The sequence below is a fragment of the Schistocerca piceifrons genome, chromosome 3, assembly GCF_021461385.2.
Source record: "Schistocerca piceifrons isolate TAMUIC-IGC-003096 chromosome 3, iqSchPice1.1, whole genome shotgun sequence".
Taxonomy (NCBI): Eukaryota; Metazoa; Arthropoda; class Insecta; order Orthoptera; family Acrididae; genus Schistocerca; species Schistocerca piceifrons.
This window is the reverse complement of record NC_060140.1, coordinates 959,945,306-959,961,719: the sequence shown is the minus strand read 5'-3', so window position 1 is coordinate 959,961,719 and position 16,414 is coordinate 959,945,306. Positions and strand designations below refer to the sequence as shown.

At 44.2% G+C, this 16,414-nt stretch overlaps 1 protein-coding gene across 1 annotated transcript in view; it reads left to right on the top strand.

The window, feature by feature from the left end:
* The window catches only part of LOC124789274 (CD151 antigen), a 182,281-nt gene that overhangs the window by 144,306 nt on the left and 21,561 nt on the right, over positions 1–16,414 (top strand). Inside the window, exons 4-6 of the mRNA XM_047256580.1 lie at positions 4,331–4,522; positions 4,643–4,813; positions 16,250–16,327. Coding sequence (XP_047112536.1) covers positions 4,331–4,522; positions 4,643–4,813; positions 16,250–16,327 — 441 coding nt within the window. The remainder of the gene's footprint in view (positions 1–4,330; positions 4,523–4,642; positions 4,814–16,249; positions 16,328–16,414) is intronic.

Here is a 16,414-nt window from a genome sequence, read left to right as displayed (position 1 = left end):
ATTCATGAAAGAAGTGGCTTACAAGGTACTTGTTCAACCAGTTTTTGATTACTGTTTATCATGCTGGGACTCTTACCAGGTAGGACTGACAAGAGGTAGAGATCATCAAACAGGGAGGGGCAGACTCCATCATATGGTTGTTGGGTTGGCACAAGTGTGTTACAGATGGGCTCAATAGAATCCAGTGGCAGAGGCTACAAAAGAGGCATGTGCATAACTGAGAGGTTTACTATTGAAATTTCAAGAAAGTATAACCGGGAAGAGTCGGACAACATATTGCTTCCTCCCACATATTTCACAAAATGACTAAGATGAGAGAATTTGAGAGATGGAGGCTAATACAGAGGCTTGCTGGCAATAATTCTTCCCTCAAGCGATTTGCGAATGGAATAAGTGAGGGGGAGCAGTTAGTGATACCAGATACACCCTCCACCATACACTGTCAGGTGGCCTGGTACATGATGTTAAATAGTACAACTCCATAGTGGAACAGCTCACCACATTCTCTGGCAGAGGTTCATCATGCACTGGAACGAGGAATATTTTGACAAAAATTCTTCCAAACCATCCCAGTAATATTCCACTTTTCATCTAACTGGATTGGTATGTTATTTTTGATTTGTGGATATTTTAAATTTTGTTCCTAACATTTGCTAGTATTATTTTATACCCCAGAACTCTAGAAAGGGATGCGTATTATATATGGAAATTGTTATTTTTAGAATTCTAGTTGTTACAAACTAAACCCCAAATATGCTCCTATTGTTAATCATAAATATCAGGGAATACATAGTCATGTGTAAGTGTAAGAATCCGTGGGCCCTGAAAAGGCTTTCACAAAATATTTGGTTGTCAAACTTGCACAATATTCTTATTGATGCTTCAGTAAATTTAATACTTTCTTGACCTTAGCTGCATTGACTCAGAAGATTATGCCATAGGGCAGAACAGAATATAACGATTAGAAATACCATCTACTGGTTCACACATTGGACAGAGCTGAGTGTTTTGCTTAATTTATCCACATGCTTGGTGGTTCCTCATTTTAGTATCTATCTGAATATTTAGGAACTTCGCATTCATTGTCTAACCACTGGTCTCTCTTTCTGGTACCATTAAGGCATTTTGATTCCTTTAGAATCACATGACAGGAGACGTATCCACTATTCTCTGATGGAAACATGAATTTTTGAATAGTTTTCTAGTTTCACAGGTAAAAACATTTGTTGGCTAGGATCAGAAATGGACAAAGGACCAAACCTTATGGGACACCTTATTTAATGTTTGCCCACTAAAAATTCTCTCATTCAGGGTGTGGGTGCGTGCTCATGCCAGTTACCAATGCCAGGAGAGATTATACAAATTATATATGAAACAAATGGCTTGAAATCGTATTACTAATGGTCTATCGTGGAAACTTAATTCACTTACAAAAATGGATGGAGGTAATGGGAATATCACTCAAGCTGCAATGACATAATACTGAAGTAATAGTTCAAAGTGCTGAACTCTGTAATAATCAATATGTCATGATTAATGAAAATTTGTGCCTGGCTGGGACTTGCCAGCATTACTTCACTGGTCTCATTTCTTGTCATTAATTTCATCCCCACTACTTTTCATCAATTTTGTTAGTAAATTCAGTTTGACTGAGGTATGTCCCTTGAGGCAGAATATGCAGTGATTGCCTATCGTGTGTTTTCATGCTAGTCCTATTCAGCTGTGTTCATTCAGAAGTAATGGGATGAAACAGTGACAAGGTGATTCTAGAGTACCTGGAAGGAGCCTAATGGTAGAAGTTTATTGTTTGCAAAAAAATTGGAAATTTGGGACCGAGTCAGTTTCACGCAAATTTTCATTAGTTACGATATACTCATTGCAGAGTGTGTATGAAGTTAGTCACTGTCACGTTGAACAGACCAGTCCGGTGTCTGGAACCCTTCGCACACTGTGAAGACTTTATCAGTAGATAAGAGTGAATAACAGATGAAATAAAAATGCAGTCTAACAAAATGAAACTATACTATCATGGCTGTTAAATTTGTCATGCCAGCTGTCAATTATCCAACATTTTAAACTGTGATGATGACTGAAATGGTGCAGTGATAATGAAAATGAGGTGATCACTAACATATTTTGAGGCTCAATATCTTTGTTTGCATTATTGGCCTGGAAATGGTTAACTGGAACCTCCTTTTGAATTGTGTGAATGTGACAGAATTAAGTCACCTGTGAATCAGTCCTTAAATTTTAAATGTTGGTGACTGGCCACAGTTGCTAACTGCATAGTTTTCTGTGGAAGGCAGTTAAACTGCACAGTGAAAAATTATATATATATATATATAACTACAAAATACAACAGGTTGCAATTTTTTCTGATCAATAGAAATTACAGATTTTTACATTTACTGCCCATATGTTAATAATGAAATATGTGAAAGTGATAAATTTCAAGGCTACTTTATTGGCTCTAGTACTTAAAGCTGAAAATATTCTGATCACTGGAGATGCTAAACATGCCAGTAACAGGCCTTTCCTCAATAGAATTCTTACACAATCGGTAACATTTTTGGTTGATACCTAGATTTGAACATTTGACACTCATTTTTAAATTAATGTGTAGCAAACAACAGGAGCTCCAACATGGGAAAAGTAAAACAGCAGCAGATTTAATATTCTAACTTTAACTTGCAGATAACATTAGTAGTTTAAGGAGTTACTTACAACAGGCACCTATCTAACAGTGCTTAGAGACATGGACACAGTGTTTCTCCAGTTTCACACACTCTCTAGGTTCTGACACAAAGGTACTGTGGTGCCAACAAACTTGAGAAATTTTCCTCAAACACGGTTTCTCTCCATTTGCACAACAGTTTCATGAGAATGTCCATTGTCTTCCAAAGATTCATTTTGAAAATAAATTCTGCTTAGTTTCATATTCTGCTGCTAAATGAGACAGTAAAGAGGCAGTGAAATACTGAATTGTATTAGGCTTAATTGCAACATGTAGTATACTAGCTCTTCAATCGAAGAAAGTTACATTCCTTGCTAACGTGTAACAGGTTAATTGCAAAAGTTGGCATAATGAAAATACACTCCTGGAAATGGAAAAAAAGAACACATTGACACCGGTGTGTCAGACCCACCATACTTGCTTCGGACACTGCGAGAGGGCTGTACAAGCAATGATCACACGCACGGCACAGCGGACACACCAGGAACCGCGGTGTTGGCCGTCGAATGGCGCTAGCTGCGCAGCATTTGTGCACCGCCGCCGTCAGTGTCAGCCAGTTTGCCGTGGCATACGGAGCTCCATCGCAGTCTTTAACACTGGTAGCATGCCGCGACAGCGTGGACGTGAACCGTATGTGCAGTTGACGGGCTTTGAGCGAGGGCGTATAGTGGGCATGCGGGAGGCCAGGTGGACGTACCGCCGAATTGCTCAACACGTGGGGCGTGAGGTCTCCACAGTACATCGATGTTGTCGCCAGTGGTCAGCGGAAGGTGCACGTGCCCGTCGACCTGGGACCGGACTGCAGCGACGCACAGATGCACGCCAAGACCATAGGATTCTACGCAGTGCCGTAGGGGACCGTGTTTGGCGCCGTGCAGGTGAGCGCCACAATCAGGACTGCATACGACCGAGGCACACAGGGCCAACACCCGGCATCATGGTGTGGGGAGCGATCTCCTACACTGGCCGTACACCACTGGTGATCGTCGAAGGGACACTGAATAGTGCACGGTACATCCAAACCGTCATCGAAGCCATCGTTCTACCATTCCTAGACCGGCAAGGGAACTTGCTGTTCCAACAGGACAATGCACGTCCGCATGTATCCCGTGCCACCCAACGTGCTCTAGAAGGTGTAAGTCAACTACCCTGGCCAGCAAGATCTCCGGATCTGTCCCCCATTGAGCATGTTTGGGACTGGATGAAGCGTCGTCTCACGCGGTCTGCACGTCCAGCCTGAACGCTGGTCCAACTGAGGCGCCAGGTGGAAATGGCATGGCGAGCCGTTCCACAGGACTACATCCAGCATCTCTACGATCGTCTCCATGGGAGAATAGCAGCCTGCATTGCTGCAAAAGGTGGATATACACTGTACTAGTGCCGACATTGTGCATGCTCTGTTGCCTGTGTCTATGTGCCTGTGGTTCTGTCAGTGTGATCATGTGATGTATCTGACCCCAGGAATGTGTCAATAAAGTTTCCCCTTCCTGGGACAATGAATTCACGGTGTTCTTATTTCAATTTCCAGGAGTGTATTTGAGAAAGTTGCAGGGTTTATTTGGCCAGTTTATATGTTTTATTCTTGTCTCTTCCCAGATTGGTGGTCTGGTTGTTTTGGGAATTGGAATATGGACACTAGTTGACAAATCCTATGTTAATGAGCTTCTTGGAACTGATTTGTTCATGGGAGCTGTCTATATACTAATAGTAACTGGTGCTATTGTGTCCTTAATAGCATTTCTTGGCTGTCTCGGAGCGGTAAAGGAAGTCCGTTGCATGTTGCTCATGGTATGTCATTTTATTAAAATTATTATTTTTGCATAAATTTGTGTGTTACCAATTTATTTTTCTTTCTATGACTGGGAACTAAAGGCTATCATTTTTAGCTAATTCTGTTAATCTTTTCAGTACTTCATTATAGTGTTCCTGATATTCATTACAATGCTTATTGGAGGAATTCTAGGATATGTTTTCCGTGAAAAAGTTAAAACTACAATGTACAAAGAAATGGAAAGTTCAATTAGGAGGTACCATGAGAATCCAGAAGTGCAAAGGGCATGGGACAACACTCAAATTAATGTAAGTATTGTAACATTTGTAGATGTCTGTTGGTTTCTTTAGTATGTATCTATGTGGTTCTTAATTTGTTCACTTTACTGTAAAACAGTAGTAGTAATTTGTAGCAGGGGAGAAATCACTGACACACAGTGTGGTTTCCATTAATGCAATGACAGAACTGCCCTCTTAATAACAAAAGAATGTCAAGTATTTTGCATGCCACTGGTGCACTCAATCAAGAATTTAAAGGATTCTTCCCCCCCCCCCCCCTCCCCACACACACACACACACACACACACACACACACAAAACCTCTTTTTCTTGTATTTTGATATTGATGACGTTTCCTCAGCTATCTGTAGTAGCATGTGTGAAGTTTAAAAACTTTAATTCTGACGGTTGCTCCTAAAAATTGAATTTCCTTTGATCTTGGATCAACAGTTACTATGAATTTGTGAATGACTCACACTGCCCAAAACTTGGCATAGTGACAGTAAAATTATTGTTGTTGTTACTGTCAGTGTGCCATTTTCAAGTATTTAACATGAAATAATTGCAGACCACATGGAATCCTTCCGGGAGTTGTAATATTTCCTTTTGTTTGTCTAAAACAGTAGTTAAACAATATGCAGTCACTACACAGGGACAGATTAATCCTTAAGATCACCAAACATAATTTTTTCACATGTAGGCACCAATTCCACCTTATTTGTATGTCACTTTCTGCCATCTTCTAGAATAATCATCTAAGACAATTACGTTCAAGTCAAAGGAATACTTACTGTAGTGTGCAAAAATCTGACAGGTTCCCAAGCAGAGACCAGTTACAATGTTGGTCTCTTCCAATGGTCAGCTCACCTTGCCCCCCCCCCCCCCCCCCAGTCAGATTGCATAAACTCGGTTGTGGGTGACACACATGATGTGGTCACAAATGCAGCTGGTACTGCTATTCCCGTTCCTACAGGCCCTTTCTGCCACTGACTGGTACCATAGTGGACCAAAGAATTAGCAACAGCTATTTCAGGTCAGTCAACAGGCATGTCTCAAATGACATCCATCACAGTCCACCCTCCTAATTTTTAAGCGGCTTCATGCTCTGGCTCACTACCTAATTAAACACAGTAAGAAGGAATGTCAGGAATGCTAAATCTTCTCGTTGGGAGCACCACCTCCCTTCATCCAGGTGTGGGTCAAGCTCTGGAGTCCACTGAACTGCCAAAGATGGAAAAACTGTTTGTCTCTCTTCTTTCATGGTAGTGTTTGTACTCGTGCATTGGTTCATGCTGAACTGTTTGCAAGAGCTTCAGTATCCTTCCACCCTCCTCCCTCCCTGGGGCTCAACATTCATTTGCTGAATACAGGCTTGCTAACCCCAGGTTCCTGAACTGGGGGCTAGGGACTGCTATGCACTGCCAGCCAACTGGTACCATAAGCTTCAGGCATGCTTCAGTGACCACCGTGTGGTGCGGTGGTGGAATGTTGTGTGTTGGGGCCTCGGCTTCACTGCTTGGGCCATGAGAAAGGTACACACCCCTATAAGAAGCCCCTTGTCCTCAGTGTACTATGTGCTGATAAGGTGAATGGCTGTTGAAGTAAGTCTCTAGTGGGCAACCTCTGTGGCACCTGTTGCCCCCCTCCCCCAGTTGTATGACTTGCTCAGGCATGCAGGACTCTGCATGGGTTGACGTTTGTTTCCCTGGCATCTCATGATAAATTCGAACCAGAAATTATTCAGAAGCTGCTGGTGATAGGCTTACAACCTAAGCCACATACTGCTGCCCACCATCAGAAGCCTTCTAAGCCATCCCCTCAACCCAAGCAATCAACTCCTCCCATAAATAAGGAAAAAGTCCCTCAAAAAGTCAATGTGGCATCTAAACTTTTGGATCAGTGAGTGCTGTCCCTGTCAGATGAAGACTTTACTTCTGAGGATTTGGTTTCCCACTTGGAGGAACAAGAACCAGGCATTAGCTAACATTCCCCCGACCTCCAGGATAAATCACTTCCTTTGAGGGAGAAAGACAAGACCAACCATTGCTAATCAATGGCTCCCACCAGGATGTCTGTGTTGCAGTGGACTTTGAATGAATTCTGATAACATTTGGAAGAATTACAGCTCCTGGTCCAGGAGAAACCATACTGCATCTGCTTACAAGAAACTTATTTTAAAGTCACAGACACACCTGCATTAAGGGGTTAGCACCCCCCACAGGAAAGAACAGTATTACTAGAGACAGGCTTAAGGTGGACTGGCTTGATAACAGATGCCATCTAAATACAATCAACCATCGTGGCATCCATTTGGCCACTAGCGCCTTCTACACTAGCTCATTTGAGAGTCTGTATGTAGAAACTGCTGAACTACTGCTGCAATACGAACACGGTGTTCTCCTCAGCAGATACACGTTTGTCTGCTATGTCTGGTCACCCTCCTGTGTGTCTTTCTTCAATGACTCCTTCGACTGCCAGTATGGGGCGTACCATTCTTCTATGTTACCTCCTGGAGTTGGCTTTCGGCTATTGCTCTGGCAGCTTAACTTCACACTCCCTGCCACTTTCCCAGTGGGTGCAAACCTTTCACCACTTTGGCTTTATGCTGTGGCCCATGTTCATCTCGGACTTCATTCGCTTCCTAAGGACACTACTCCAAACTTGCACTATCGCCATAAGTTTCTCGAACTTAGCCCAGAAATTCACAATAGTACCTTTCTGTACACTGATGGCTCTCGGACTGACTGTGGTGTCGAGTGCGCCTTTGTCATTGACACTCACGATTTTTGGTGTCTGCTTCTGGAACACTGCTAAGTATTTACGGTGGAGCTCTTTGCCCTGTATCAGGCCTCGCAGTACGTCTAGTGACACAGGCTTTTCAATTGTCATTTGCTCTGGCTCTGTGCCCTTCAGAGCCTCTGTGTGCTGTACACTGTCCCTCCCTTAGAGCAACAGATCCAGGAAAGCTTTCACTTGCTCACTCTTTATGGAACCACTGTGATGTTCGTGGGTTCCTGGTCACGTTGGTGTAAAAGGGGAAACGAGGCCGCTGACACTGCTGCCAAGACTGCAGTCCTCATATCTTGGCACGCTACTTCTTCCATTCCTTTCAATGATCTGTGTTGCCACCTGACAGCAGACTGTCATTTTGACATCACCACATCATTTTAGCTAGGCTGTATATTGGGCATCATCTTTTTAGATATCGCCATTTGATAAGTGGTGATCCCCCACCACTTTGTGTTCATTGTCATCAGACTTTGACAGTTCACCATTTCCTGATGAAATGCCATTTTTTTTAACCATTTACACTTTAATTTACATTTGGCGTGTGAGTTATTGGCCGTTTTAGTGAACAACGCACGGGCTGTTGACTGTGTTTTACTTTTTACTTGTCACAGCAATATGATGGATATTCCCCTCAGTTCAGAAACTCCCTTGTCTCTGGAGTGTATTTTATGGATCTTTCTCCAAGAGGAAGTCCCTGGTTTTAGGTGTATTTCCTTCTGTCAACTGGGCTTAATGTGTAGTTGCTTTTTAACCCCTTTTACCTCCTTTTTCGTGTTTGTGTTCTACGGTTATAACATGGGTGTGTATGACCTTAGTTGTTTTTGTGCCCTAAAACAAAACAAAACAAACAAATGGCCACACAGGCAGTTGCTATGACTGTTCTAGTGCCATTTAAAATCACAGTGTATTCTTTGTATCTTCCAACTCATGCTCCTTTGGATGCAGACGCATTGACACAATGCTTCCAGGCACTCCCACACACATTCCTCCTTGTGGGGAGGACTTCAACGCACACAATTTGCTGTGGGGCATGGCCAACACTTGTTTCAGGGGTCACACTGAGTGAGTCATATATTATGAGAATATCTGCCTTTTGAACTTGCGTCAGATGACACACTTTTCCACAGCTATAGGGTCTTTTTCACCCAGTGACCTTTGTTTTTGCTCCCTATTTACTGCAGGCTTGGTTCAGTGGGAAGTGGCTACAGATCTACATTCTAGTGACCACTTTCCAATATGGACGTCTACTGACTCGGATGGTGGAAAACAGGAGACCACGAAGATGAACAATTCAAAGGCCAAATTGGCTGCACTGCAATTGACAGGCTATTTTTGAACAAAAAGGAGACAGTGGCCCACATCACTTGTGAGATCCAACAGGCTGTCACAGCCCATCCCCTGGTCTAGCAACCACCTCAGAAGATGGCCTGTACCTTGGTGGAACGACAGCTGTCACATGGCCATCAGAGCCAGACAAACAGCTCTGGAGAACTTCAAATACTATCCAATTACAGAAAGCCTTCATGCCTTCAGATCTGAGAGAGCACGTGCAAGGCAAGTGATAAAAGAACAGAAGAGAGATTTCTGGAGAGAATTCATGACTTCAGTTAACCAGTCCACTTCCACTGTGCAAATTTGGATATCAATAAGGTGGATTTCAGGCAAGGCCAGTACATGTTCTGTTACAGTCTTGTCGAATAATGGGATCATAGTGGGAGCACCTGAAGATAGGTATCAGGTTTTAGCTGAATACTTTCTTACAATTAGTGCATCATCCAGACAAGCTCCTGCCTTTCAGGTGTTCCATAGGACTGCAGAGATGAGGAAGCTCCTTCCCTGCTCATATAATGAGGAAGTTTACAACCTTCCATTCTCCATGTGGGAAGTGGAATCAGTTCTGCCTGCAGCCAGACACGCTGCTGCTGGACCTGATGATTCATTATGCCATGCTCAGTCATCTGTGCTCTAAAACGAAACAGCAGCTTCTCTCTTGTTTCAGTCAGATCTGGTTTGATGGACAGTGTCCCATGACTTGGAAGGAGGCAGTATTAATTCCATTATGGAAACCAAGCAAGGACTGTAGTGCCCCCAACAGTTACCAGAGTGTAACCCTTACTGGTTGTATGTGTAAGACTCTTGAAAGCATGGTCAACCACCACCTTGTCGGGTTGCTCAAATCCCATGGCCACCTGAGATGCTCCCACTGTGGTTTCAGGTGCTACCGTTCCACTCTTGAAAGCTTAATACTGCTGGAGATGGCAATAGAGCAGTCTTTCTTATAGTAGAACCATTTGGTTTGTGCATTTTCTGACCCTGGAAAAGTTTGATACTACTTTAAGGTAAATTCAGCGACTTACCCTTTTGGCTCGTCAGGCACTGAAAATCTGTCACCTCAATCATTAGCATTTAATGCAGTGGTACAACCAAACTTTGAATGGCTGTTCAGGAATCAGCCCCATGCAACCAAGCCATTTGGGATACGTGCTGCTGTCTGTCTTCAGGATCTAGATCTGTCAGACCTCCGAATACACAGCCAGGGACAGAACATGTTGCTGCCTTGGTGTCTTCAGAGGTCCAAAGTGGTTTTAAGCTTGACATTATACAAGAAAACTTGTACTCCAGATCACATTTTCATAACTTTTTCTTCCATTTTAAGTATGTTTCACAGTTTTATCATTGTTTATATGGTTTGATCCCAGGAAGAGACTGTTCTCTGTTGTACTGCTGATTTCCTTGACAGGATATGTCTTCTGGAACAATTTACGAATTATGATGTGGAGTTGTATGGCCTTATGATGGCACTGGAGAGGAGTTGCAGACATCACGGTACAAGGTTTCTTGTCTGTTCTGACTCCCTTAGTGCACTACAAACAGTTCGTTAAGCTTCACACTTGCTTTCTGCATTGCCCTTCAGGCAACCTGTTTCCCAGCAATGCGGACCCCTGCCCTTCACAGCTATAGGGGATATTACAAGAACCGTAGCGACTATAATAGTGTGTCATGTTGAGTTAGTGTCTGTCCCGAACTCGGTATGCAGTGAACCTGTGTCCCTTCGAACCCCTCTTGAAGCTGTGGCTGTCAGGATTAGGACAATGCAGGAAATAACTGTCTGCAATGTATATCTTCCTCCAGATGGTGCAGTACCCCTGAGCACATTGGCTGAACTGATTCATCAGCTCCCTAAACCTTTCCTCCTTTTGCGAGATTTTAATGCCCATAACCCCTTGTGGGTGGCACTGTGCTCACTAGCAAAGGTAGAGATGTTGGAACTTTCCTGTCTCAACTTGACCCCTGCCTCTTAAATGCTGGGTCCCCCACACATTTCAATATGGCTCATGGCACTTACTCGGCCATTGATTTATCCCTCTGCAGCCCAGGACTTCTCCCATCTGTCCACTGGAGAGCCCACGATGACTTGTGTGGTAGTAACCACTTTCCCATCTTCCTGACGCTACCACAGCGCCATTCCCCCATACGTCTACCAAGATGGTCTTTAAACAAGGCAGACTGGGAAGCTTTCACCGCTGCTGTCGCCACTGAATCTCCTCCACACGGTACCATCGATGTGGTGGTCGAGCAGGTCACTAGAACGATCGTTTCTGCGGCAGAAAACATGATCCCTTGTTCTCTAGGGCGCCCCCAGCAAAATTGAGGACCTTCGTCAGCTTATACAAAGACGGAAACAGACGTGTTGGGAGAGGTACGTCACGACCATTGGGTGCCGCACGTCACCTTCCCAAGCCTGGCAGAAGATCAGCTGTGTTTGTGAGTACCAAACCCCGACAGGTGTTACTGGCACTAACATAAATGGCGTGTTATCTACCAATGCAAACCCAAGTGCTGAGCACTTTGCTCGAGCATCTGCGTCAGAGAATTATCCCCCAGCATTTCGCACCCTCAAATGACGGATGGAAAGGAAAGGCCTCTCGTTCACTGAATGTCACAGTGAACCCTATAATGCTCCATTTACAGAGTGGGAGCTCCTCAATGTCCTTGCACATTGCCCCGACACAGCTCCTGGGCCAGATCAGATACACAGTCAGATGATAAAACACATCTTGTCCGACTACAAGCGACATCTCCTCATCGTCTTCAACTGAATCTAGTGTGATGGCATCTTTCAATCGCAATGGTGGGGGAGCACCATCATTCCAGTTCTCAAACCTGGTTAAAACCCAATTGATATGGATAGCTATTGGCCCATCAGCCTCACCAACGTTCTTTGTAAGGTGTTAGAATGTATGGTAAGTTGGTGGCTGTTGGCTCCATGCCAGGGCAGTTTCCGCCATGACTGCTCTACCATTGATAATCTAGTTTCCCTTGAGTGTGCCATCTTAACAGCCTTTTCCAGATGCCAACACCTGGTTGCTGTCTTTTTTTATTTACAAACATCTTAAGACACGATCTAGCGACGTCATATCCTTGCCATATGAGTGGGGTCTCTGGGGCCCATTCCAGATTTTTATCCAAAATTTCCTACTGCTCCATACTTTCTGTGTCAAAGTTGGTGCCTCCCATAGCCCCCCCCCCCATATTCAGGAGAATTTCAGTGGTCTTTAACGGTTTAGCAGCAGCTGTTGAGCTGTCTATCTCACCTTCTCTGTATGCAGACAACTCCTACATTTTGTACTGCTCCTCCAGAACTGGTGTTGTTGAGTGGCACCTGCAGGCAGCCATCCCCAAGGCCCAGCCATGGGCTCTTGCCCATGGCTTCATTTTCATCTGCGAAGTCGTGTGTCATGCACGTCTGATGGCATCATACCGTTCATCCGAAACCTGAACTTTACCTTAATGGTGAGCCACTTACTGTAGTGGAGACATATTGATCATTAGGACTGGTTTTTGATGCCTGATTGATGTGGCTGCCTCATCTTCTTCAGCTGAAGAGGAAGTGCTGGCAACAGACCTCAGCATTGCGTGTACTCGACCCAGTGCACCACTGTGGCATTCACCTAGCGATGGGAGCTTTTAGAACGGGTCCGGTGAGCAGTGTCCTGGTGGAGGCCGGAATCCTCCATTGCAGATCCAACATGCACAACTGCCCACCAGTTACATTGCACACATTCGTAGTCCTCCTGAGCATCCTAATTACCATCTCATTTTTCCATCCGCGGCTGTTCGTCTCCCGCATAGGTGCCCCAGGTCAGGGATAACGATTGCGGTTCACGTGGGACCCCTTCTGTCTGAACTGGAGTCCTTACCTTTACCACCTCCCATCCAGCTCCATCTGCATACACCTCTGTGGTGTACACCTAAGGCGCAGTTTCGTCTGGACCATTTGCACGACACTAAGGACTCAGTTACTCCTGCCACTATCCACTGTCGCTTCCTCTCGATTCTTGACATGTTCTGGAGCTCTGAAGGGGTTTACAGTGACGGCTCGATGGCTGATGGTCATGTTGGCTTTGGCTTTGTCCATAGAGGCCATTTTGAACAGCTTTCATTGCCCAATGGCTGCATTATATTCACTGCAGAGCTGGTGACCATCTCTCGTGCACTTCAGTATATCCGTTCGTGCCCTCGGGGAATCATTTCTTCTGTGTACTGACTCCTTGAGCAGCCTACAAGCTGTCGACCAGTGCTACCCTCGCCATCCTTTGGTAGCGTCCATCCAGTAGTCCATCTATGCCCTCGACCAGTTCTGTCGTTCAGTGGCGTTTGTGTGGACCCCAGGACACGTTGGCATCACAGGCAACGAACTTGCCGACAGGCTGAACAAACGGGCTATGCGGAAACTGCTTCTGGAGATGGGCATCTCTGAATCTGACCTGCGTTCTGACTTAAACCGTAGGGCATAACAGTACACACAACAAACTGTGTGTCATGAAAGAGACTATGAATGTCTGGAAGACTTCCATGCGGGCCTCTCACAGGGAATCAGTTGTCATCTGCCAGCTCCGCACTGGCCATACTCGAGTGACCCACAGTTACCTCCTGCTCCGTGAAGACCCGCCTGAGTGTCGGTGCGGTGCCCAGTGGCCCATACTCTGGTGCACTGTCCCGCATTGACTGCCCAGTGATGAAATCTTGGATTACCGGAGTCGTTGTTGCTAATTTTATCTGACAACGCCTCATCAACTGATTTAGTTTTATGCTTTATTCGTGAGGGTGGGTTTTATCATTTGATTTAAGTTTTCACGAATGTCCTTTGTCCCTCTATGTCCTCAACCCTAGTGCTTCTAGGATGGATGTTTTAATGTGTTCTAGAGTGGCTGGCTTCTTCTTTTTTATTCTCATGGTCAGCCAGCCATGGTAATCTGCTCTGTTGTTTTAATCTCTTCATCCCGTTTCTTGTGTTTCTGTGGTTTTCTTGTCCCCTTTTGTCCATTTACATGTTTGTTGCCCTTCATTGTTCTTGTGATTTTTCCCTTTTAATCTGTTTTGAATTGTCAGTCTCTTTTGTTTTATTATCTCACTTGTGGCATTCTTTTATTCAGAACAAGGGACTGATGTCTTCGTAGCTTGTAGTTCGGTCCCTTTCGCTCTCTTTTAAACCAACCAACCAAACCATACGTGGTGCGGGATGTACTTTTGTCATTGACAATAAAAATTTTCAGTACCAGCTCCTAGAACAGTGTTCAGTTTTTACTGTAGAGCTTTCTGCCCTCTGTTAGGCCACCCATCACATCTGCTGACATGCTTCTCAATTGTGTATAACGTTCAGATTCACTTAGTGCCCTCCAGTGCCTCTATGTGCTGTACACATACCACCCATTAGTGCAACAAACCTAAGAATGCCTCCACTCACTCACTCACTCACTCACTCACTCACTGATGATGGAGCCAACATGATGTTCATGTGGCTCTCTGATCATTTTGGAGTGTTAGGGAATGCTGCCGCCAATGCTGCAGCTGATTACCCAGGTCTTTTAGCTATTCTGTCCCTTCAGATGACCTGTGTGTTGCTGCACGTAAGAACATTTGTGTCCCTTTGGCACGAACACTGGTATTTTCTATATGAGAACAAACTCTGGGAAATTAAACTGTCCAACAGCTTGGCCAACTTCCTCTCACCCCTCGTCATGAGGTAATTTTAGCTAGGCAGTGTACTGGGCACTATTGTTTCAGTGGCAGTCATTTAAGTGGAGACTCCACACCACTCTGTGCTTACTGCAACCAACCCTTGACAGTGTACCATTTTCTGGCCCAGTGCCAATTTTATAACTGTTTATATTTTAATGTATGTTTGCCATCCAAATTACCAGATATTTTAGTAGATCCAGCATCAGCTATAGTTAGTGTTCTACTTTTTATTCATTATAGTAATATGGCGTAGGAATTTTCATTTTTAACCATATAAGCAAACCCCCTCTTCCACCCTGCCCCCCCTTCTCCCCCACCACACCCACTACCCCCACCACCACCACCACCACCACCACCACCACCACCACCACACCACACCACACCACACCCGTTACCCCCCCCCCCCCCCACCCCCACTCCCCCCTCAGAGTGGAAGTGCTCGTTTTTTGCTATCCTTCTACTCCAATTGATTAAGCATTGAGTATTGTAGATTTCAAATTAATTTGGTAATTGACCATTTTTAGTTATGACATTGGTGCTTATGACCTCAGTTTTGCATTATAAAGCAACAACAAAACCAAACTGGCCTTTGGGTGGGATTACCTGTTGTGATGCACATTTAGGCACTCTGCTGGGACCTCCACCTGACCTGCTTAGAATGTGCTCGGTGTTTTCTTGCACCCACACCTTCATACCCTCCTTCCACTTTTTTAGCACCCAGACCATAAAGTAGGACAGATCTATTTCAGGTCCAAAACTTTGTTACATCCGTGACATATCAGCATTTGTTCCATTCAGTTCTTAAGGTGTATCAGGATGCTACTGTCATTTACATCATTTACACTGACAGCTCTAAAACTAGTCAGGAACAACACTGGTTGCTCGGAATACCTAGTACCAGGTGCTTCAGAGTGAATATTGAGGTTTTTCAAACTGAATATTGGGGATGAAAATCTTTTTAGCATTTATCACATTTGTGACAGCACTTGTCCATCGCCACTAATGTACTGACATTATTATTTATCTTTCCTGATTTTGCTAATGTCAGTCCAACTGCTGTCCACTATGTTTTTAGCCTTCTCACTTTAATTATTACGAATCTCCTGGCTAGAAGCTGTTCTTTGCTATGTAACTGTCTTAGCCCTTAACAAAGGTGGTGGGGGTGGGGCCGGGGGCCAGGCGAGGTGTGTTGGATGAGGACCTGGTCTCTCTTGCCACATTTGAGCCCTGGGAGACCCCTAATCTGCTATGACCTATGAGCTGGCTCAACCTCACATACTTCTAGCTCTGTTTAAATTACTTCTCAGCTTGGACATAAATATTGCTGCTAGAGCCTCAATTTTGCCACCTCTACATACTACTACAATCTGATTAAATTTCTGCCAGACATCACTAACAGCAGGTGACTGTCTTGACCAAGAGACCCTTAATCAACAAATCCTTCATATAGCAACAACATTTTAATCTACTCAGAGTGAGATATGGCAGATCTTTTAATCCCATAAATACAGGCATGTATTATTTCACTGGTTACAAATGATTATAGTATTTTTGCAACTGAGTTGAAACAGTGTAATGCAATGCAGTGCAGTCAAGTGACAGAATCTAACTTCTGAGCATAAAATATATTAACACACACAATCTCTTTTGCAGCTGAAATGTTGCGGAATCCAAGACCACAGCAGCTGGGGAGATGAACTACCAAACAGTTGCTGCAAAGTAAAGACAAGTGTAAGTATCAGTATTTCAGCAAAAATCTCCCTATTGCAGTAGTCTGAAATAAGGAATAAAGTTACATAAGAAATTTATAGGGAGATA